At 41.9% G+C, this 21864-nt stretch overlaps 4 protein-coding genes and 1 long non-coding RNA gene across 5 annotated transcripts in view; 3 read left to right on the top strand and 2 right to left on the bottom strand.

Annotated features, from left to right (window-relative positions):
• Nucleotides 1-1632: 1632 nt before the first annotated feature.
• Nucleotides 1633-5086, bottom strand: snai1a (snail family zinc finger 1a). The gene is made up of 3 exons (XM_085273184.1): nt 4771-5086; nt 3753-4265; nt 1633-3085 (listed from the first exon to the last, which is right to left on the bottom strand). The coding sequence occupies exons 1-3, from the start codon at nt 4844-4846 to the stop codon at nt 2901-2903; spliced, it is 774 nt and encodes a 257-aa protein (XP_085129310.1). The 5' UTR covers nt 4847-5086; the 3' UTR covers nt 1633-2900.
• A 2591-nt stretch (nt 5087-7677) lies between these two features.
• On the top strand, nt 7678-11493 carry tp53inp2a (tumor protein p53 inducible nuclear protein 2a). The gene is made up of 3 exons (XM_085273185.1): nt 7678-7812; nt 9730-9820; nt 10877-11493. Exons 1-3 carry the CDS (start codon nt 7704-7706, stop codon nt 11109-11111), a joined length of 435 nt encoding a protein of 144 aa, XP_085129311.1. The 5' UTR covers nt 7678-7703; the 3' UTR covers nt 11112-11493.
• On the bottom strand, nt 7719-12035 carry LOC146573794 (uncharacterized). The gene is made up of 3 exons (XR_014892433.1): nt 11970-12035; nt 11606-11729; nt 7719-7828 (listed from the first exon to the last, which is right to left on the bottom strand). It is a non-coding gene; the product is annotated as an uncharacterized LOC146573794 (long non-coding RNA).
• Nucleotides 11597-15452, top strand: LOC146573793 (glutathione hydrolase 7-like). Its single transcript, XM_085273183.1, has 15 exons — nt 11597-11835; nt 11985-12172; nt 12246-12397; nt 12490-12607; nt 12682-12749; nt 12828-12901; nt 13027-13208; nt 13296-13389; nt 13472-13602; nt 13701-13789; nt 14341-14493; nt 14624-14741; nt 14833-14970; nt 15058-15157; nt 15286-15452. The coding sequence occupies exons 1-15, from the start codon at nt 11697-11699 to the stop codon at nt 15366-15368; spliced, it is 1827 nt and encodes a 608-aa protein (XP_085129309.1). The 5' UTR covers nt 11597-11696; the 3' UTR covers nt 15369-15452.
• A 1159-nt stretch (nt 15453-16611) lies between these two features.
• cyld2 (cylindromatosis (turban tumor syndrome) 2) overlaps nt 16612-21864 on the top strand; it is a 6035-nt gene continuing 782 nt past the window's right edge. Inside the window, exons 1-14 of the mRNA XM_085273182.1 lie at nt 16612-16768; nt 17123-17633; nt 17928-18054; nt 18517-18758; nt 18840-19008; nt 19641-19773; nt 19936-20040; nt 20263-20342; nt 20451-20517; nt 20593-20725; nt 20811-20919; nt 21008-21126; nt 21215-21419; nt 21660-21864. The exon at nt 21660-21864 is cut by the window's right edge and continues 782 nt beyond it. Coding sequence (XP_085129308.1) covers nt 17199-17633; nt 17928-18054; nt 18517-18758; nt 18840-19008; nt 19641-19773; nt 19936-20040; nt 20263-20342; nt 20451-20517; nt 20593-20725; nt 20811-20919; nt 21008-21126; nt 21215-21419; nt 21660-21864 — 2129 coding nt within the window. The 5' untranslated portion in view covers nt 16612-16768; nt 17123-17198. The remainder of the gene's footprint in view (nt 16769-17122; nt 17634-17927; nt 18055-18516; nt 18759-18839; nt 19009-19640; nt 19774-19935; nt 20041-20262; nt 20343-20450; nt 20518-20592; nt 20726-20810; nt 20920-21007; nt 21127-21214; nt 21420-21659) is intronic.

Genomic DNA, 21864 nt, shown 5'->3' with positions numbered 1-21864 from the left:
ATTTCCACTTACTACTCGCACACACACACACACTCACATAAATAGACATACAGCAGTAGAGGCAGGCAGAGAGTGAGTGGGAGAGCGCAAGCGAGTGAGCGAGGAATACACAAACACAGTGGGGTTCAGGAATGTTAAACACATGCTTTATGGCATAAATAGCAGCCACTTTTGGTAAATTACAGTGAGTGCTCTGGCACTGTAAAGCACACAGCAGGAAAACGTTCTCAGATTTCAGATCCAGGCCTCCACTCTCCCCCGAGGAACAAGGGAAGGGGAGCATGTTGTGTTTTTAATTCTCTATAAAAAGGCAGAAAGAAGTACAAAAACCTGTGATGCAGCAATGAATTGAAATGTGCCTGTGTTTTTACAGGAAATGTATAAGGCTTCGCACTATCTGGGAAAACTCTGACCTAGTTATAAAGGATAGAGGAAAGCCAGATTTGTCCAAGGTTCAAAACATTTAGCACAAAAATAAATAAATAAATAAAACTAGAAAGGCCTTTGCTTTTTCTGAACACACATATCATATATCGCTGCAGTATCCTATAAATCTTAGATGATGAGAAATATGACAGAGATTAAAATCATCAGGAAAAGCCAATCAAGAGCAAACCTGATGTTTAATTTGAGGACTCGTTTCAACTGTGTCTGCTGCCAGAGCTAACACCCTGACCTCGGGACATACCAGCTGACATCAAAATAGTTTGAGCTAACATCCAACAGCTGATCTTTTAATAGTGCTTTTATCCAAGAGCACAATAACTAAGACACACGAGAACATGAGGGCAAAAGGAGCCACAATCAGCCACATTCTCGAATGAAATCCTCATATTATTTCCATGTTGGAGGTTGTTGGTGTTTGTCCACAGATGTTTAAGAATTTGCATAAGCAATCTCATTTGAGGATTGTGTGAGGTGAGTCACCATTACATGCTGCAGAAGGCATCCTGGCTGGTAGCTGACTCAAAAGGAAATAGGGAACTTTGCCGTGGAACACCTTACCTCACTCTGTTGGCCCAGCTGGCTCAGCCCACGCACACCAACTCCAACTAACTGACTGACTGCTGGCTTGACTAGTGGCCTGACTTACTGACTGTGAGCACGAGAGACATGGGAACTAAAGCTAAACAGTTTCTGACTCACTCTCTAGGCAGAGGAAGAGGAGAATGTAATTCTCTCCCCAGAGAGGGAACAACATATTTACACTGCAATCAAGTAGTAATAAGAAATCCCCTATATGATCATTTTAAAAAAGGTAGGTGAGCACATGTGAATTAAATCTTCAAGCTTGGGCTGGACAGAAGGGGGAAAGAGAAGTTTTTTTGTTTGAGTTCTTTTAACTGTACACTCACATATCCAGTAATGTTTGCACAGTGACGAACGATAAGTAAATGGCAGGTGCAAACTGGAAGCAGGTGCATTCAGTTGTTTCCATCCATCATCAGCACAGTGTGTTCACCTGCACATCTGCAGTTCAGTTTCAACATCCCGGTCATTTCGCTCACTAATTACAAGGCGCTGAGCAGAAATTTCCCAGTTAATGATCAAACAGACTTCCATGAACCAACGCTTCTCAGCCGCGCTCGTTTCGTCGCATCGAAGCGGAGATAAAACAGCCGGTTTGCAGGTTTTAATAAACATAAATTACTTTATTGAATGAAAGGATATCAGCTGCGAAATACAGGGAATAGGAATTGAACACACAAGCATAGCACAAAAATATGACATAACGCATCACTTGCACATTGCACTATTAAACACTGCCATAAAATGTTCAGGAAAGTTTTTAAAAAATTCATCTTTGCATTGTCCATTTACAGGGTCCTCATTACATCATAGGCAAGCACGTCTCCATGCTGTAAACTACAAAATTCTTTGGTCCCAGCCTTTTTGCATTTTAAAACTTTATAGAACTAATTTCTACTAATACTGCAATCATTTCTTAAAACCATGACTACTAAATGAGGTAAACACACAAGGCACATTTTGGTTTCAAAAATAATATAATTTCAAGGCACGTATTTATTTGAGTTGTATGGCTTTGGCTGACATTATTAACACTGTGGTAACCTAGAATGCATGGCAGAGCTGCACAGTGAAACTCCTTTGGAAAATAACAGACGGAACGGCTTTTCCTATCTCCTAAACACATCAGATTAAAGAGAAGGTTTGGATGTAGCCAAAATAGAGGCTTAAAATGATCCCCCAACTGGTGAAGAAAACACTAACTGGTGCCATTCTTTTGTGATGACATGCTTCCTCTTTTTTCTTAAGCAAACCAAGGGCAGTGGAAGTCACCTGCTATCAACCAGCGAAGGTCAGGGCTGTAGCACCTGTTAGCACCTCGTCTATCTACACCACAGTACCGAGGACAGCTGTGTGTGCACTCAATTGTGTGTCTGTGTGTGTGTGTGTTTTGAGACACGCTAAGAGATTTACTCCACCCACGCACCCCTACCTCTGAGCAGCTGTGTCTCGGCCATGATCCTGAGCTGACCGGCACCGGGACAGAGACGGGAAAGAACACCTCTTAACCCAATGAGTTCACTACATATTTGGTGTTTGGAATGGGCACAATAGCAACATAGGAGCTGATATCAAGTGAGTGTCTGCATAGTGCAGTTCAGATTTGGTCCAGCCTCAAGACCTTGGACTATATTTAAAAAGAAAAAAAAATCAGCTTGTCAGCTGTTTTTTTAATGGTGAAAAAGAGGCTTGTAAAGTCAGATCCATAATGAGGTTTAATTCCATCCAGGTCTCATAAAGCAGGCCATTTCATGCTCTTTGTGGCCTTATAGGTCCTCAACAGGGCAACCGGGCTTGTGAAAACCTCTTCTCCATGGCTGCAAGCCCTCCTGAGCTCTGAGTGGGTCCCCTCTGCCTCCCTTCAGGCCGTCTCACACCGAAGTGGAGCAGCACCCCGAGGAGCTGTGTTTCTGCAGCAGTGACATGCGGCTGAAGGTGCGAGAGCACACGCTACACTGGTACTTCTTCACCTCGGCGTGGGTCTGCAGATGAGCCCGTAGATTGGAGCGGTCGGCGAAGGCCCGGTTGCAGTGGGGGCAGGAAAATGGGCGCTCACCTGCAGGGAAAAGTTTGGAAACTTATGACTTCACTGGAACTTCCCTCTAGATGTGAGTAAAAATCCCATACAGGGACACAACTCGAGCATCACTGAGTTCACAAGAGCTTTCCACTAACACCTCACACACAGCAGTCACATTGTGAAGATAATAAAGAATCACATGGCAGACCGGTGGGGTCAGAGACTGACTGAATTAGCATGATTTAATCAGGGCCAAATGAGATTACGCTAACAAGTTGCTGCAGGTACTAAGTGCTCAGTGATAGCAGGGAGCCCTCAGGCTTTCCTTAAACCTTTTGTCCCTCCATTCTGCGTGATAACCAACAGCAGTGGTAAGATAATTAGCAGACGAGTCATTGTTGCCGAGACATTAAACACAATGTGTAATCAATGAGTGCAAGGTCTACAGAGGGCTTCCCTGTGTGATAATGTCTGCTGATTGAGTGTTAAGCTCATCACATTGATTGTCATGGATATCCTGCTGCCTCATACACAGTCTGAATGATAAGGGAGTGACCTGCTGCTGACTAACAATGATGTCAACTCATACGCAGAGCTACAAATTTTCAGTAACACAGATTTCTTCATTCATGTGTCAACAATCCATTGGAGAGTTGCCAGATACCATACAGTGTTGCACAATACGTGTGAAAATGGGTCTTACCTGTATGTGTGCGGATGTGACCGCGCAGCAGCCACGGCCTGGAGAAAGCCTTCCCGCAGGTGGTGCAAACGCAGGGCAAAGTGTGTGAGCGGATATGCATCTTTAGAGCCCCCAAGCTGGTGTACTCTTTGGGGCAGTGTTTGCAGAGGAAAGCTGGCCTGGCAGCTGTGGCAGGGGTCTCTCTCTCTTCTTCCTCCTCTGGGGGACTGATATGAGCCATGACTCCTGTGCATTTCATCCGCTGGCGAGGGCCATACGTGTGCACGGGTTCAGGACTAGGGGGGTCTGAGGTGCGCCCCTCATCTTCCTCTCCACTGCTGCTGGCATTGCTGCTGAGGCTGGATGGGGAGCTGAGGTCCAGGGGCCCTGTGTTGGCAGAGGGTTCTGTTTGGGAGGCTGGTAGGTAAAGGGTGGGAAGAACACTCAGATCCCACACCAAACCTGTGGTGAAGCAGGTGGCAGTGGTGTTGACTGATGAGAGATCAGCAAGAGTATAATTCTCCAAATAAGTGTCTGTTAAGGAAAGAGGATGATTTCACAGCCAGTGTTAGAAAGCTTACAAAAGTTAAATATTAAGCTTGTAAATGCATTACTGAAATCTAAAAACAATTTTATCTATTCTCGTGGACTGCATGAATTCTCTTCCTGACTGATTTAGGTTCTGCATTCTTCTCGTTTTTTTTCCCCTTTTCCTCATGATTTACTGAGAATAAAGTTAGAGCCATGGGAAGGCTCTGTGGCCGCTTCCTCCCACGTATTCACAAGGGCTTGTAACATGAATGGAGCTCTGTCTGGGTGCAGGAAGGGGGGTAAAGTGCATCTAACGGGTCCCAACTTGAACGGGGAATAGACTGGTTTGTAGTCGGACCAGACAGAACACATTTAGAAAATGTTCTTACATTCGACTTGAACTTTACTTCTACAGTTAGAAAAAGGGACAATTTCATGCCTCATTTGCGACGCTTATGTAAGGATGCTTTCATAATTCATTGAAGGGATAAACAACTTCGTAACTCACTGTTCTGGCATTCCAGTTCACTGTAGTTTGGCTTTTGCTTAGCAAAGTATTTCTTGACCAAGAAAGATCGAGGCATTGTCCTTCTTTGAGGGTGTAGCAACTGTGCGTTAAAGTATCCTGTGGTCACGGCGCAGTTTCTAGAAGTCGAAAAAGTCGTTTATAATCTTGCTCTGCGGATCCGTGGGAAACAGGGGAGAAAAAGTCCTCCAACAGCCCCAAAAGTTAAAGTGGAACTTCAGCAAAAAGTCATATGTACAGCTTTCATGAAGAGTCTCTAAATACTGGCCTCTGTTCTGAAATACTCTGACACAGGCAAGTAGGGGTGTGCTCACCCCGAGGGCCCTCCCCACCTTCCCACCTCACATATCGCCGCTCAAGTGCTCAGAAAGAAGCTTTCACGCTCAACACACTTTACGACAACAAAAACATGAGCCTCACAGCCTTTCCACAGGAATCCAGCGGCGCTGAGCCGCAGACGAGAAAAGGTGAAAGAACCATAGCGAATTGTTTTATTGACATGCATGTAAATGGCAGTTTGGGTGACTGTGGCTCTCTGTGGTGCAATAATGCAGATTCTTGGAGGTGTGATGACAATTTGCCCTCTATTAAGCTCATATAATTATAGATACGGAAGGATATAAACATCTGACCCCATATATACGTAATAATAACACCGCAACAATAATTCCAAGCAGATGAAAGAATGAGAATAACCATATGCTGATTTAAAAACACACTGGCTGCTATTGTGAAACGGCATCTTGACTTGGTTTAAAGTGTCATCGGACTTTCCATTTTAAGAAAGGTGCAGCTTGATATAGAATAAGCTATATGCCAGTTTATCAATTTATGGACCGTAGATCAACGTCAGCAGAGTAACGGCACCATCTCCTGGAAGAAAGGAAGTAAAACTATATGACCATTCACGCCATGTGAAACCACTTTGCTGTCAAAGCGGTCTTCTTGCGTCCAAGTCATGTCACCCGTGAAATAGCTTTAAACAAACTAAGAAGAAGGTTGTGCACGTTTGAACAGCAAACGTGATATAGTAATCCACGATTTAAAAATAAGATAATTACTGAGAACATAACACACAATAACACAAAACAACAGATTCATGAATGACACAGATGATAAACCATGTAGTAATAATCAGTTTGTCCTACTGGTAGAAATCCTGGAGTAAATCACAGTCTTCTGATTTTGAAAATAAAATAAAAAGAACACTGAAATTGAATATACCTGACAGATTTAAGCATACATCCATACAGTGATTTTTTGCGTAAATTTCACGCACGTGTTTGTCCTTCACATCACGGACAATGAGCCGATCATGGATGTCCACAAGGTCCTACTGTGAAGCAGCACACACATATAAAAGTGAGCATGGATTCTTAGTTTTTCAAAAAACCTCTGTGCCATAGGCTGTGCGCTTTGATTGGCGTTCAGCTTTAGTATAGGATCTAGTTAAATTTCAGACTTAGACACGTTCACAAAAGATACAGTATTTTTCGTACACGTGTTAATATTCAACTGCTATTGAAATAGGTTATTGAACGTTAAATACTTATTCATTTAGGCCTATTTATTTAATGAAACATCCAGTAATATGGAACAATAGCAAGGGACGTTAAGATGCGTTAACCTCCCTTATCATTTTAGCAAACCAATAGGTGGAGACATAACACCAATATTTTTCCAGTTCTTTCCGCTTATGAAAAAAATACCTTATTCCCGTGCAAAACATGTTTTTTTGCCGCAAAAGGTCAAATTTTAGTGTTATTACTTCCCAATATCGACTAAAAATCTCTCCCTTTATTTAGTCATGCAGCAAAATACAAAAAGTTACGTTGGTGTAATTTGTATAGAAGTGATTTACAAAGCTGACCGAACAACAAACGTAAACGTTACATTAAAAAATTATTATTATTATTATTATTTTAAATGAGGGGAATTATCTTAACAAAAATGTTTCATCTTTGACTAAACTCAAATCAAAACGACAAGCTCCCTCCTGGCCTCTGATTGGTGATCTGCTGCTCCTGGTGGGCGGGGATATGGGCGGGTCTGTTATTGAGCTATCGGTTGAATATTTGAAATCCAAAACAACAGTCGCATTGAGGTGCGTTGTAGCATTTATAGGCTTATTTTGAATATATGTACCCAGCTGAAACTCCATAATGATCTTCGAGTCAAACTGAGAAAGCGCAGGTAAGGTCGCTGCAGAGCTGCTCTCACAGGCTGCTAACGTTGACGGGAAATAGATAACCTACATTTGAATTGTTGTCATAAAACTACATTTCGTTCGCTTGTTATTGCGTTGGACTGATAGGCACTGCTGGCCGTCTAAGGTCTTTTGATTTGATACGATATAATCTTCTGGTATTGTAAATGAGGACGCCGAGTGAGCAAAAGACATGAAACAATATACAACAAATGCATCTGATAATGAATTCAGGCAACGAGAAGAGATGAAAATATGATTCAATGATATAATATCTGCAGTGTTTTAATTTTGATGCATTTATACAAAAATAAGAGATAAATCTTTATGAATTAAGTGCCGTAGCTTCCCACTGGTCAGATGTTTGATGAAAAGAGCCCCTCCCCCATGTATCTAGAAACAGATGGTCACTAACAATGAAATTCTTGGGGAGTGGGCATTCTTATTCAAACCAGCAAACTACTAAACATTTCATTGGGCATCCCAGTCAGCTGACCTGAGACTGCTTGAATATGTTAAAAGTAATATGGGATCTCATGGCATCACCCACTCCCAAACAGTAAGGGGGGGGGGATCAAGGGCTGTGTTGAATTAAATCAGGAAGTAATGATATTTTATTCTTTTTGATTTTTTCTCTTGCCCACAGCAGCTGAAGAGCATTGTAACACCCGAGCACCGTGCAGAACAAAGAAGAGCAACTACAACAGATATGTTCAGAACAATCGCGCATATGCTTTTTGGAAGAGAGGAGGAGACCCCCGAAGATGTCAAGGCTGGAGACACGATGGAGGAAGGGTGGCATGTTGTCACTCACCAAGGTCAGTCATGCAGCGTCTGTCAGTAATATAACATATTAAAACAGTGACATATTTTACATCATTCCAACAGGCTAACACAAAAATGGTCAAACAAAGTTAAACAAGATATTAAACTTCTTTCATGTATGTTTATGTATGTGTGTTTGTGTGTGTGTGTGAGAACTGCGATTCAGTAGGTCATCTGTTAGTTATTTAGTCCGTGAACTGCACACCTTGATATTGAGTGTTTGTTTTTACACGCGAGTACAGTGCTTAGGCTGGGGCATATCATACCGTTCACGGTAATACCGGTATAATGATGGGCAACGACAAGAAAATGAAATATCGCGATAGAAGATGGGTAAAATGCACATGCTCACTGCCTCTGTTTACATACGCACATGGCAGAAAAAGCATGGCGGCGACGGAGAATGAGAAGGGCGAAAGCGAATCGTTGAATGAAACGGATGAACCAGAAATGGTTTGTAAAAATGCTGCAACTTCAGTGGTGTGGAACTGGTTTGGCTTTCGTCCGTTAGATACACAACAAAGCACTATTTTTGGTAGAGCATGCTAAATACGGCACACTTAAAATCAGTCCTTTGATTTTTCTGAAAATCGACAGTGCCCCTTATAATCCCGTGTGCAATGTTTCCTCTAATTTTTCATGTGTCTGAGCAAACACACAAACTCCCTTGGACCACTGTGAGCGACAGCAGACGTGTGCACTGTGGTCACGCCAGCATCGAATCCATCCAAGTTACATGGGTTATTAAAATAATCAAATTACAGCATTTATGTTAGACTACTGCTTTAGCCCACATACAATGAAAATTAAAAAAAAATCTTGTTCATGACCTGTGTCGTATGTTAACACTACTGAAAGTAAAAAATAACTTGAACTCCAATTTTGAAAACACAACTTTTTTTTTTTTTTTTTTAAATAAAGCTCTGACTTGTATTACGAGTCTGTGGTCTGTGAGAGAGTCTGTAACTCTCTGTCTGCAAAATACAGAATATAATGACCGATGTTGGGCAATTAATTATATAGTTACTTCTTCAAAAAAGTAACTGAGTTTTGCAAACAACAAAGTTTTTTGCAGCTGTTTACCTACAAATGCAGCCAAGGCAGTTTTTAAATAAACATTTTAAACTATTTACAGAACAATCAGCTGTTCTGCCGATCAACACGATTTAAAAACTGGTATAAAGTCCACACTTTTTCCGTCAATTGTTCCGTCTGTCCTGCTCACATCTCCAATGGTTGTACACGTTGTCATTAACGTGGCTTCACTCCACATCCGCCGCTTTGCTAGCTAAAACACCGGTGTCAGCACATAAGGACGCTGTCATAGCCTGTCGACTACGCTGATTAGCTGCGTATATACGAATGTGAATCGCATCATTGGCTGGACTATGGGATAAGGTGGCATCGTTCTAATCCCATACGGGAGCAGCCAGTCACTTACTGACTAACACTGCAAAACAGAATTGTTAAAGTATTAATTTTAATTTCAATTCAGGTTAGATTTTTTTTTTGTGTGTGCAGCGCAGATTTTCTGTGCGCAGAGAGCGTGCCAGCAGTGCGCAATTGCGCACGCGCACAGCTTAGAGGGAACATTTCCACTGGAAATGCCTTTTGGTTAAACTGTCAGCAAGGAATTTGCATTTGCACTGTTAAATTTTTATACAACTTTATGCACATAAAAACAGCTGTTTGTTTAATTGTAAATAGATTGATGTTTTTTTCCCTAATAAAGTTGTGGAGATGTAAAGTATTTTGTCTAGTGTCAATTATATCGTCAGTTATATCGTCATCGCAAATTTTCAAATGTATATCGTGATAAATATTTTTGGTCATATCGCCCTGCTCTTATGCTTAGCATACACTGGGTTATTACCCAGTCTTATAACTGAGGTCAACTTCTGTCTTCACAGAGGCAGGTTCAGCAGAAAACCAGGATGCAATGTTGACTGACAGCCAACCATCCAGCTCTGTTCCTCAAGGAACAGACATGGAAACTGACTGGTGAGGTCATCGCATGCTTTTGTTTTTTTGTTTCTGTATTATATTTAAAGTTAAAATACTTTAATAAATGGACCTATTACGCTAATCTCTAGCTCCATAATTATATTCATTGACTTTAGTAAAGTAAAGATGATTCACAATTCAAAGTAATCCTTTATTTATCCTATACTGGGTCTGATGCAGCCCCTTTACACCCTCTTTTTAAGACATCTTTGCTCTGATTGGCTGCCTCGTGTAAACAAAGTTTTGAATAGTCTGTAGGTGGGGTATCTGTGCTGATAGCCAGAGTTTTAATGAGTCTGAGATGACCGTATTATGAATATCACTGAAAAACAGAGGAAACTGAAAGAAGTCCAGTCCATTTTTTTATAAAGCACGTTTAAAACAACAAAGATGACCAAAGTGGTGCACATGAAACAGGACAATACAGCATACACGCCCACACACATTAGTAAAGATATCCGAAGAATCACAAAAATAAAAAAGCCTAAATACCTAAGCTCTCACTCTGGTTTGAAAGCCAAAGAATAAAAATGAGAAAGCTCAATCCCCAACCCAGCTACATCAGCAGATCTCAGTGACCTTAAGGCAGGGTTGTCGAACTCCAGGCCTCGAGGGCCAGTGTCCTGCAGGTTTTAGATCTCACCCTGGGTCAACACACCTGAATCCGATGATTAACTCATTACCAGGCCTCTGGAAAACTTCAAGGCATGTTGAGGAGGTAATTTAGCCATTTAAATTAGCTGTGTTGGATCAAGGACACGTCTAAAACCTGCAGGACACTGGCCCTCGAGGCTTGGAGTTCGACACCTGTGCCTTAGGGGATCATAAGGTGTTAAGAGATCAGCAAAATATAATGATGCCAACTTATTAAGGGATTCAAAACATATGATAAAATCTAAAAGCAAGCATTTAAATTAGTAGTGTTTTAAACTGGCGGTGTTTAATGTGAGCATCTACCACTGTAACAGTGTTTTTTTTAATATATGTTATATGCAGACAATAAGGAAAAGCGTTATTGTCTGTTTATTGGATTTATTTTATGTGTCTGGCCAGCGTTGCAGATGCCGAGCCCACAGCACAAAGCGGGAGTACTGGGACCAGCGCTCAGTCCGTGTTCAGCTCTTTGTCCAAGCCCAAAGCTATAGCCAAGATGACACAGGCTAAGGTTTTGGCAGAGCGGCATCATGTGTCCCGCAACGCTATTCAACGCCAGAACCGTGTTCGCCAAGGAGTCCAACACCACTCCTACCACCTCCAACAGCCAGGCTGTCGCAGCCTCAGCCACTGAATCTCTTCACTACAGATTGCCACACTCACACAAAAAGCTAAAGCAACTGAAGACAGACAAAAAATAAAAACAAAACAAAAACACTTGTAGGCTTTTCCACGTTTCTGCAAATTAAGCTAAACATTTAATCTTTATGTGCCAACACTAGTTAACTGTTACCAGGCAGCTACATTAGCATTTGAACTTGTACTGTATCTGAATTTGAAATGAAGAATTCACCTCATAAAATGAGATACGCTAGGTTTCTTTTTTTGTGTATGTGCACAGGTAAATTTATACAGTGTTGGACCAAGTGCTATGCTATGTTTGACACCATGCACTTCCCTGTATGTTGTTGGTTCAGAACCTTTTTTTGATACATCAATAAAAGTATGATTTTGCAGCTTGTTTGTTTCTTTTGTTTATAGTGAAATTGCGATGTCCCACAGACAGTGAACTGCTCACTCTCTCACAGATGCAAACAGTTGATCTCATTAGTTTGGAGGAAATTGCACCTGCTGTGTTCTGCTCCTGCTGCAGGAGGAGCGCGCTCGGTGGGGAACTGGTGTAATCTGGAGGTTTACCGTGAAGTTCAGACCTTGTGATATGGCGAGGATGGAGGCGTCTCCTAAAACAAAACTTAACAAGCAGTCAACACTTGGTTACAAGAGTTTTGGTAGTTCAAATCAGCTGGCTGATGGCTCATCACCCAGTGACTTAACTTGTGACTTGACTAAAAATTATGGTGAGGAATTGGGAGGTAGAGTTCAAACACAAAGATATAGTACTAGTAAATAAGGCATCTTATTTAGATTTGGTTCAAATTTGCCTTGAAAACCCAACAAATTTCAACTCAGTTTAAAGTTGCTTTTTCCTCACTTGCTGCTGCCACAGATCCTTTCCATTTGAAACAGCTGGCACCTAATGGCACAAATTTGTTTGACCAAAGTCCATCCAATCAGGAGGCTGATGAGGACTGCTCCAGCAGAGGCACACCAATAACTGTCTACGCTCTGTCTACCATCTTTGCCATGCCAGTGTCAATTGCTTTGGTCCTGCAGATTTACCTGGGTGAAAGTTTGGTATGCAATGGTGTCTAAAATTTGCACGTCGAACCCCTGTCACATTATTTCTCGTCACGGCAGTTGTTTACAGGTCTTCCAACACGGGGAGTTGTTTTCGGATCACGAGCGCTGCACCGCACTCGGTCACAGAGTCCTTCGTGATGGTGGATCCAGTGTGGATGCTGCCATCGCCGGTGCCTTGTGTTTGGGAGTCGTTCATCCACACGTATCAGGTGTTGGTGGGTATGTGATTTGCTCATTGCTCAATGCTGATGCGACTTCTATTTATAAATACACACGAAAGTCCCTGACCTTTTTTGATTTCCTCACTGTAGAGGAGGAATCATGCTCGTTCATGACATACACAGGAATGAAACCAGGGTGATCAACTTTCTGGGATCTGCTCCTAAAGCATTCAGAAGGGAGGTGCTGCACAATGTTTCACAGGCCAAGGTAGTATAAAGGCTGGGGTGGAGGAATCCTGAAACATCTGCATTTTTTCATTTGCACCTATAATTTATTTTCAGGCAGGTCTGCAAGTAGGAGTGCCAGGCATGCTCAGGGGACTGCACCGTGCCCACACACTGTACGGAGGGTAAGAATATAGAAAAGTTCATTTTAATTAGGTGTTGTTGTTTTTTTTGTCACACGTCATGCCATAAATCTGCTGCAGTCTGCCATGGGAGGATGTTGTCAGCAGAGCTGCAGCTGTAGCAAGAGAAGGTTTCAATGTGTCTCACAGTTTAGGTGAGACAAACTGCTGCTCTTTGTATTTTCTCTCCTCTCTTCCTTCACAATACAATAATAAATACAATAATTTTAACATCAGGATTTTTTTGGGTTTTTTTTTTTTTTTTTTAAATCTCCTACAGCTGATGCTATATCAAAGGTGAGTGGTGAGCAGCAATCTCAAAGCTTCAATAATGCATTCATGCCACATGGAAGACCTCTGAGTGCTGGTTCATATGTGAGGTTGCCTCGCCTGGCAGGAGTCCTGGAGGCTGGTTTGTTGAATTTCTACCATGGCAACCTATCTCAAGAGATTGTAGATGAGGTGACTGATATACATATACAAACTGGCATGACTTTGTGAGTCAAATATGACATGTGTTTTAGTCCGGCATTGCCTTTCACTACAAAGGTACAAGCAAATGGAGGCGTACTGAGCAGAGAAGACATTGGTAACTACAGTGTGGATGTAGAGCTACCCATTGAAGCCCAGTACAATGATAAAGGTGACATTTTACACACCAGAATTGATAAAATTATCTTTATTTTCTTCACGTCTTCATCTGCAGTTTGTTATTCTTGCCTTAGAGTTTATAATTCAGGTTCCTCCTCCTCCATCTGCTGGTGCAGTGTTGCTATCAGCTCTCAACTTGTTAGAGGGACTCCATATCAGCAAGAGCAACGTAACAGAAACTCAAACACGCCTCTGGATCGCTGAGGTACTGGGGTGTGAATACCTCCGATATCTTTGTATATTATGACCTGTTGTAAATGGCAGTTCTCTTACATAGGTGTGCTTTGTTTGCTATCCATGAAGGCCCTGAAAACAGCTTTAGCTATGGCCAGTGGTTTGGGTGACCCTAATTATAACTCTTCGGTGACTGAGGCGCTCTCTGACATGCTGAGGTAAAACATGTTGCAGGATCATAATCACTGTTAGGGTTACAGCTAATGACTGTTTTCAGTAGTGGGTGTTTAGACTGTTTTGGTGAATGGTGAGTTAATAAAATATAAGAAAGCAGAAAAAAAAATCCCACTATACCCAGAAACAACAGAGGTATTGTCCCAGTTGAGAAAGCACAAGTATATTAAGGGTTGAAGCATTACACCGGAGGTCTGAGTCACTAAAAGTCATACTTGAACACACCTCCAAACGCACTCTTATCCAACTTGGATAGTGTCAATCCTCACATGAAGAGTAGTTTTCCTTTTTGTTTTTAAAAAGTTCTGAGAGATTGAAGAAAAAGATTGAAGTCACTTTCATATGTCCTTGTTTTCTAAAGAAAAACAAATCTATTCAAAAAAACAAATTAAAAAATTGTCACAAACTATTAGGCTCTAATTCCACTCATCTTTGTTTAACTTTAAAAGCCCTTAGTTTATACTAATATCATTCTTTTGTGTCATAAAATCCAAAATCCACTACAAATTGATTTTTTTCTCTGTTCCTGCCACAGCAAGAGTCAGGCTGAAGTCTTCGGGCAGCAGCTGAATTACTCCCACACATCTCCATCTGAGTACCTCTCGCCTATCCACTCCACCCAAACAGAACTGGTGGCTGGACAGGTCATTGTCATGGGACAAGATAAGCTCATTGTGTCTGTTGCAAGGTGACTGGGTTACAGCCTACAGTGTGACTCTGATGATCAAACCAAGATATGTGTGGTATGCGCTTCTTGGAAAGGTTACATGGTTTTGTTTTGTTTTTCCCCCTCTGCTTTTATCTTCATCCTCCTGCAGTTCCTTGAGCAGACCATTTGGGAGCAGACTCATAACTCAATCAGGCATCGTTCTTAACAGCCTCATCCTTGATTTTTCCTGGCCAAATACAAGCAGAGAACAACTTCAAACTAATCAGGTGCAACACCATCAAAAAATCTCAGGCTGTGAAATCAGTCAGGTATGAGGCACAGTTTTAGATATTACAATCGACTGTTACTCGCTTACAGGAAAACTGTGTCGAGCCAGGAAAGCGGCCCCTGTCGCTTCTCATGCCCATTATAGTGGTGCCGGCTTTGCATAAATGTGGGATCCACATGGCAGTAAGCACCTCTGGTGAACAAAATGCCCTGAGTGTGATCACCCAGGTTTGATCTCCTTACATTATGAAGAAAGTTGGCTTCACATTCAGTTTTGTAAAAATATTTGACGATAACACTGTTTCTATGCTTCAGATGCTGGTCAACGTATTATTCTTCCATACAGAGAAAAATGACAGTTTTTCCCTGACAGGGCTCCATCACCAGTTTGAACCAAATAAACTTCTTGTTCACTGTGAGTATCACTTTGCCTTCTGCAGTTGACCTTTTGCCTTTTTAACTAATAATATATATATATATATATATATATAATATTATTATTATAGTAGTAACTTCCTGCTTTCTAATTTCCCTCCCCATCAGCTCATTATCAAGGAGAAAGTGGGCAGAGTTTCCATGCAAAGGCCCATGCAGTTCAAAGAGTGAGGACAGAGGAGTCTTATTAAGCCGCGGAGTGCCTCAGTTGACTGGTGGTTTAATACAGTGTTGTTTTTCTCCTCAACTTTATTCTTGAAATAAATATTCTCACAAGCATAGAGATGTCCTTGTACTTTATGATGTAAATTTATGAAAGTTCTCTGGTGATTACAATCAACCAACAGGGGACAGCCAGCAACACAGATTACTTACTAATGAAAAAAGACAAAACTGAGTATTCATATTACATGTTCCAATTAAAGGAACGTGATTTAGTTGCTCATATAAAATTAACTGTCATTTAATGCCAGTTAAGAAAACATGTACATGCATGCAGAAGAAAATAATTTCTGTTATGTAAAACTGATGTACTTTCAAGATAGCTGCATCACGCTATGTAGAATGTGTGGTGGAGAAGGACACGTCACATGTATTCAGTCAGGGCAAACGTGCCACTGGGAGCAATGCAGTCTAACTCTTGGTTACTGTAAACATTTTCCCCAGTGTGTTGGTTACTTTTTTTTTTTTTATATAGCTACCAGAGTGTAATACATTGGTAATTAGATTAGGTGACTTCATGTATAAGAGGGAAAGTAATCCTCGATAAGCAGAAGGTTTGTGTTCAGACATCAGGTTGCAGCAGAGGCACTTCTTAATATCAAATCTACTGATGTGTATGAAACAAAAAGAGGGAGTCACATGTAATCTTCTGGTGGAGCAGGTGTTTTGTCATCATGGGTGTTTAGGTAGATCTTTCAAAGTTACATAACAGACGAGTGTCACGGCCCAGTGTTATTCACTCAGCATGTCAGTGCTTTTGATGTTGTGGCTGATTAGTCCGATTTGACCTGGTCAATTATAAAATTGACAGATGCAAAATTCAGTATGTGACCCTGTTTTTTTGTTTGTTTGTTTGTTTGTTTTTAGCAAACTGCACTCAGACCTTTCAGGAACTCTTGACCTGTGCAACCGCTGGCTGCTTTAAATTTCGTCTCTTAATGATCAGTCAAATTCAACGAAAGCTCCAAGTTGGACAGCAAATACTTCAATAAAGAAAAAAAAGATTCATATTAGCTTACAGTCAGCTGATCGCATCAATAGTTCTTAACTCTAAATCAGTCTGCAGTCAAATATTTGCCAGATTGAGAGATTTCATAGAGAGCACTTTTAGGGCGGAGAAGGCGAGCGCCGTCAGGTGGGCGTTGGCGGTCACATGCAGGCCAGCATTTAAATGCCTGTAGTTCAACCCTCCCACTCCACAGCAGAAGCCAAGAGGAAGTGATTCACCTCTGCTGGAGTCACTTGCTTTAAAAAAAAAAAAAAAAAAAAGGGAAAAAAGAATAGTAATAAAAAAGCGCGATTAATTCATGCTCCAGCAGTGGATTAACCGGATACGAACAAGGCTTATTGTTCTTAATTCATGATCGCAGTAAGTCAGTTTTTGAAATTATTGTTTTAAACAATAAATCGAATCGTTAATGATTGTAAGTTGGGAATGCTTTTTGAGTAAGTTCAAAGATCAGGCTCGTTTGTTCATTTAGAGAGCTGGGGACGCCTATATTATATCCTGCTGTGAACCTAGGTTAACTTTCACAGGAGCTTAAAGGGAATCACGTCTGTAATATTTCACCTTATAAGTCAGGGTTTTATCCATGACAAAGCCTGCAAATAATCAGGCAATGTGCTTTATTTGAAAATGCGTCTAACTTGTGGTTCTAGCGAAGTATCCTCGATTATATCTATTGGGCTACATTGTTACAGCATTTCTATCGCATTTCTGCAGGTTACCTGCTTATATAAGCACAGTATCAGCTTTCAACCGGTCTGACAGACTGTAGTGGTGGGAATAAAGGGTTTCAATGGAGCCCAGAACTGTTTTAAGCGAGAAGTTTTTCATCGTCACTCGCGGGAAGTCGAGGAAAGGCTTCTGCCGAGGATGTATCGGGCGCATAGAGTCGGAGACGAAGCGTGGAGAGTTCGTGGGGCTCCTGTACGGCGGGAACAGCAACCCAGGGACCCCCAAGAACGGGGGCCTGGTGAAGATAGAGGACATGTACCCGCTGACCCGCCACCAGGCACAGCTCCTGCTCTTCATTTCCAGCGCAAGCAGACGCCTGGAGCTGCTCTGTAACCCGCAACTGTTCTCTGCCATCTGTGAGCTGTCTCAGGACGACCTGGTGGTGGTGAAGCACAAGAACGGACACCTTCCCGGTTTGGTGAAGAACTTGATGCAAATCGGACGGAAAGACAATAAAGACGACCTGTACATGCTTGCCTTTGAAGTGGAATTTGTGGTGAGTTCATTTTATAATCTATTTTTACATTTTGATTTGATGATTCAAGTTGTGAAAATCATGGAGTGCACGATCATCCAGATAACTGCACGTGCTCTCAAGTGCAACCTTAATGCTTTAAAATGCACCGAAATAAGGATGACTATATCACTCTGAGTGATCAGTCATGACTGCAGCCAGATAATGTCACTGCAAATGTACAGATGCATCAAACTGTTTCTGTTCTGTATATAAGAATAACGTCAGAGTTCCTGTTTGCGTTTCAGTAACTGTTTTTCCTTGTTTCCTACACAGGACACCGATCATACTTTGTCATCCAAGAAACCTCCTCTGTCCCTTTTCAGTGCTGCAGACATCATCCAGGTGGTCCCATCTTACTCTGTCCCCCTCGGACTGCAGTGGAAAGATGCCATTTGTGGGGGTAAATGGATTATTAGCCTCACACACAAAGTTAACAAGTCGGTTTCAAAGCCATATGATGGCTCTCAGGCTTTATCAAAGTCCTTTTGTTTTGATAACAACACTACCACACTACAAACATGGTGCACCTCCTTCTTACTAAACAGCAAACTAAATTCTTGAAAACTGCTTCCCCAACCACAACCCTAACAATGCAAAGAAAGTGGTCCCACTACACAACTGGAAAAACTGGTTCTGTTGTTCTGGAATGCAGAACAGTAGAACTGCCACATGATCTGGCTTTCTTTTACCTTTGGTAGACTGTGCACTTGAAACTATCTACATACTTCAAATATAGATCTTTGTTAGCTGGATGACAATCTGATGAAGCAGCATGTGACAAGCCTAAAAAAAAAAGGAAAATGTCATATGACTTTCTAGGCATCGCATCCTCACCTCTACATATCGTGATATATGTCTGCAGGTTTAAACAGAAAGGCGGTGACACGCAACAGCTGCATTGCAAACATCGGATCTTGTGCACAGCCGGCGACAGAGAATCGCACCGAGCAGAGTTTGACTCAGAACCAGAGTCTGAGCTCAGTGCCTTTGGAGGTGGGATCCATGGTGGAGGTGGTTTCCAACTCAGGGATCACAGTGTACGGGGTCATCCGGTGGTTGGGTGTCCCTGGAGGAAAGACTGGTGAATGGGCTGGCATTGAACTGGTGCGTGACTAGAAATTTGTGCAGTTGCTTTCAGTGTGCTTTGGTGATCTGTCGTATTAATGTTATAAATCACTATTCCAGGACTACGACGTTAAGGGCTGCTCTGATGGGATGTATGGTGGTCAGCGGTTTTTCACTTGCAAGGAGAAAAGAGCTTTGTTTGTTCCCATCACAAAGTGCAGCCCCGATGGCAGGTTTCTAAGTGCCTCTACAGGAAAAGAGATCCTCAAATCCACTGACACCACTCCAGGTTCGACACCTTACCCAGTCTAAAACATGCATACACAAGAAATAAAAACTCGATATTATACACAAATTTACATTATTGGAACAGATTTTCCTTTTTTCCTGGCAGTTCTGTTCAAACTGTTTTGGTTCCTTATGTTTCTATTATATTATAGTTTTTATTGTACAAATGATTGCTCAAAATCCTTTAGTCTTACAAGACAAAAACGCAAAATGCGAGGTTTTCCAAAAAGAACTCTTGATCAGGGCGTGAGGATTAGGTAAAATTCATACTTAAAACTTTTGGGCAGCTTTTTAAAAATGTATTGTTTATCTGTAATTTATACCTGTGTTTCACACGGCTTGTAAATGGTGTAACGCACAGTGAAATAGTATAGAACCTTTTCCAGGTGATTCTCCTCCAAATATTCCCACACCTTTCTCTCTTTGGCAGGGTTTGGTGACAAGAAATTACGTTAGACTTGAGACAGTGCACACAGTGACACACTGCTTGTCATGTCTGACAGTCCTGTGAGCTTTCTGCTTTAAATAAGCCAATTAATCATTAATCATTCCCATCTAAAGCTGCCAGTAAAGTCACGAAAACTGTGTTAAAGTGTCATTTCATCGTAACATCTGCTTTTCTCACCTCTTTAGTTCCTCCATATGAAGACACGGACGAAGATGTGCCACCTATCCCTGAATCCGAGGCGCCATTTTTGTTAGTGGGAAAAATGAAAGGGATTCAGGGACACATTAACTCCTGTTACCTTGATGCCACACTCTTCAGGTAGAACACGCTCACCATCATTCCCCTGCAACAAACTCCGATTTGCTTAGCTTTATCTAAGCTAATCGTATCTAGAGGAGATCATGTACAACCACGTGAGCACGATACACTGTATTCAGATAAGTGCACAGCTGACAATAACGTGTGGTTCTCCTTCCTCAGTTTGTTCAGCTCATCTGTGACCCTGGATGGTATCTGCAAGAAGCCTGCTGACACAGACCAACCCATAACCTGCACCCTGAGAGCAATAGTGAACCGTTTACGCAGGTATAGACGCTGCCTTCAACACTGTTTATCTCATTTCTTTTATTATCATGTTGTTTGCACAACCAGGACGTAGTGGCTTTTTACATAGTATCAGCTGATAAACGAGTGTTGCTGTTTTCTGCCTTGATGACATGGTACATTCACATGTGTCTGTATGGTTAATGTGTTCTTACAAAGTGAATTCATGCAGTTGCTTTCTCATAGCTAATCTATTTATTTCAGACAAGGCTTCGTCCCTGCAGAGAGTGTGATGAATTTTCGGACTCATCTTGGCTGTGACACTTTTCGGACAGAGGAAAAAGGTACCTGCCCGTATCTTGAAATACATTATAATATAATAAAAAAAATCTGAGGGCTTTTTTTCAGATTTATTTATCTGTTCTTTTTTAAACTGCCTCTTGTCATTGTAGATCCAGAGGAGTTCATCACAGTCCTCTTTCAAAAGGTGCTTTGCACGGAGCCTCTGCTCAAACTCAGGTATGAACTTGAGCCGCCCAGGACTGGATATCTGACTGAGTATAGTTGAGTTACTGAATATGTGTTCCCCCGCAGATCGAAACGAGAAACGTCCCAGGGTGCCTACACCTTCCAGATCTTTCTGGAGAAGGAGCAGATGGGACAGATACCCACGGTCCAACAGCTGATGGACACATCCTGCCTGTCAGGTGACCTTAAATTTGAAACGGTGAGTCCTTCTCTTACTAGAAGCGAGAGTGTGTTTAACAAGTTTTCCTCTGTACAGTCATTAATACTTTTCTTATGTCCTTCAGATGCCGTCCTGTCTAATAGTTCAGATGCCGAGGTTTGGAAACAAATACAAGATGTTTTCTCACATTATTCCCTCCTTGAAGCTGGACATCACAGATCTCCTATACAACTGTGAGGAGCAGTAATAAGCAGCACTTTCTTAAAAATTGCATTAAAGGAATCCTTAATAATGCTCAGGATCATCTGCTTTGTCCAACAGCTCCGAGGGAGTGCTTTGTTTGTGGGCGTTTGGCAGAGTACGAGTGTCTTCAGTGTCTGCCAGATCGCAAACTGCAGCCAGGGAGAATCAAACAGTACTGTACCACCTGTAATGCACAGGTAAAACTAGTGGCTGCTTTAGATGTCAGGTGCAAATTCATGAACCAAACCTTTTGTATGAAGCTCTCTATGTCAATTTTTCTTTAAGATACACAACCATCCCTCACGACAAGGCCACTCTCCCAGTGCTCTAGCAGTACCAGTAGAAGTTCCCACCGATACTCCTGTTCCCAGGCACACAATGGAGCTGTTTGCTGTACTCTGCATTCAAACCAGCCACTACGTGTCCTTTGTCAAATACGGCTCTGACGCTCACTCCTGGATCTTCTTTGACAGCATGGCAGACAGATGTGGTGAGAAAGATTTTTGTTTGTGTTTATTCCGAGTTTTTTCTGATGTTCGTGCAAACACTGAGTTGATTTTTTTGTTCCTTTTCTTTCTGTGAGTCGATTAAGCATGGCTGCTTTATTTTCTGATAGCGCAGATTTGACAGTGTTGCATAAAGGCACTAGACAGAACAGTTCTGACGTCTTTGACTGCCCTTTATCACCTACTGGGCTGATGTCTAATCTTGAGGCTGCTCTTCCTCATAGGTGACGATCAAAGTGGCTACAACATTCCAGAGGTCCGCGCTTGTCCGGAGCTGGGTGATTTCCTGAGTCAGCCAGAGGAGGAGCTGTCTCAGGCCAACCCATCCCAGGCTCCTGAGCTAGTGCGCAGGCTGCTGTGTGACTCCTACATGTTTTTATACCAGAGCTCAACCACGTGCTTTGAAAGCCAAACAGTTAGGAGCCTTAA

This window comes from Mchenga conophoros, linkage group LG5, assembly GCF_057382185.1.
Source record: "Mchenga conophoros isolate Kocher_MC1m ecotype Shallow Benthic linkage group LG5, M_conophoros_male_GT1.1, whole genome shotgun sequence".
In the NCBI taxonomy this organism is placed as follows: Eukaryota; Metazoa; Chordata; class Actinopteri; order Cichliformes; family Cichlidae; genus Mchenga; species Mchenga conophoros.
This window is presented reverse-complemented; position numbering and strand designations above follow the sequence as displayed.

Coding starts and splice junctions, on each gene's coding strand:
- snai1a (XM_085273184.1), bottom strand. CDS start 4,846: ATGCCTCGATCTTTCTTGGTCAAGAAATACTTTGCTAAGCAAAAGCCA. Junction 4,266..4,770: donor TGAACTGGAATGCCAGAACA/GTGAGTTACGAA, acceptor TTTCCTTAACAG/ACACTTATTTGGAGAATTAT. Junction 3,086..3,752: donor TCACATCCGCACACATACAG/GTAAGACCCATT, acceptor TTTTCCCTGCAG/GTGAGCGCCCATTTTCCTGC.
- tp53inp2a (XM_085273185.1), top strand. CDS start 7,704: ATGTTCAGAACAATCGCGCATATGCTTTTTGGAAGAGAGGAGGAGACC. Junction 7,813..9,729: donor GCATGTTGTCACTCACCAAG/GTCAGTCATGCA, acceptor CTGTCTTCACAG/AGGCAGGTTCAGCAGAAAAC. Junction 9,821..10,876: donor ACAGACATGGAAACTGACTG/GTGAGGTCATCG, acceptor GTGTCTGGCCAG/CGTTGCAGATGCCGAGCCCA.
- LOC146573793 (XM_085273183.1), top strand. CDS start 11,697: ATGGCGAGGATGGAGGCGTCTCCTAAAACAAAACTTAACAAGCAGTCA. Junction 12,608..12,681: donor ACAATGTTTCACAGGCCAAG/GTAGTATAAAGG, acceptor ATTTATTTTCAG/GCAGGTCTGCAAGTAGGAGT. Junction 15,158..15,285: donor AAATAAACTTCTTGTTCACT/GTGAGTATCACT, acceptor CCTCCCCATCAG/CTCATTATCAAGGAGAAAGT.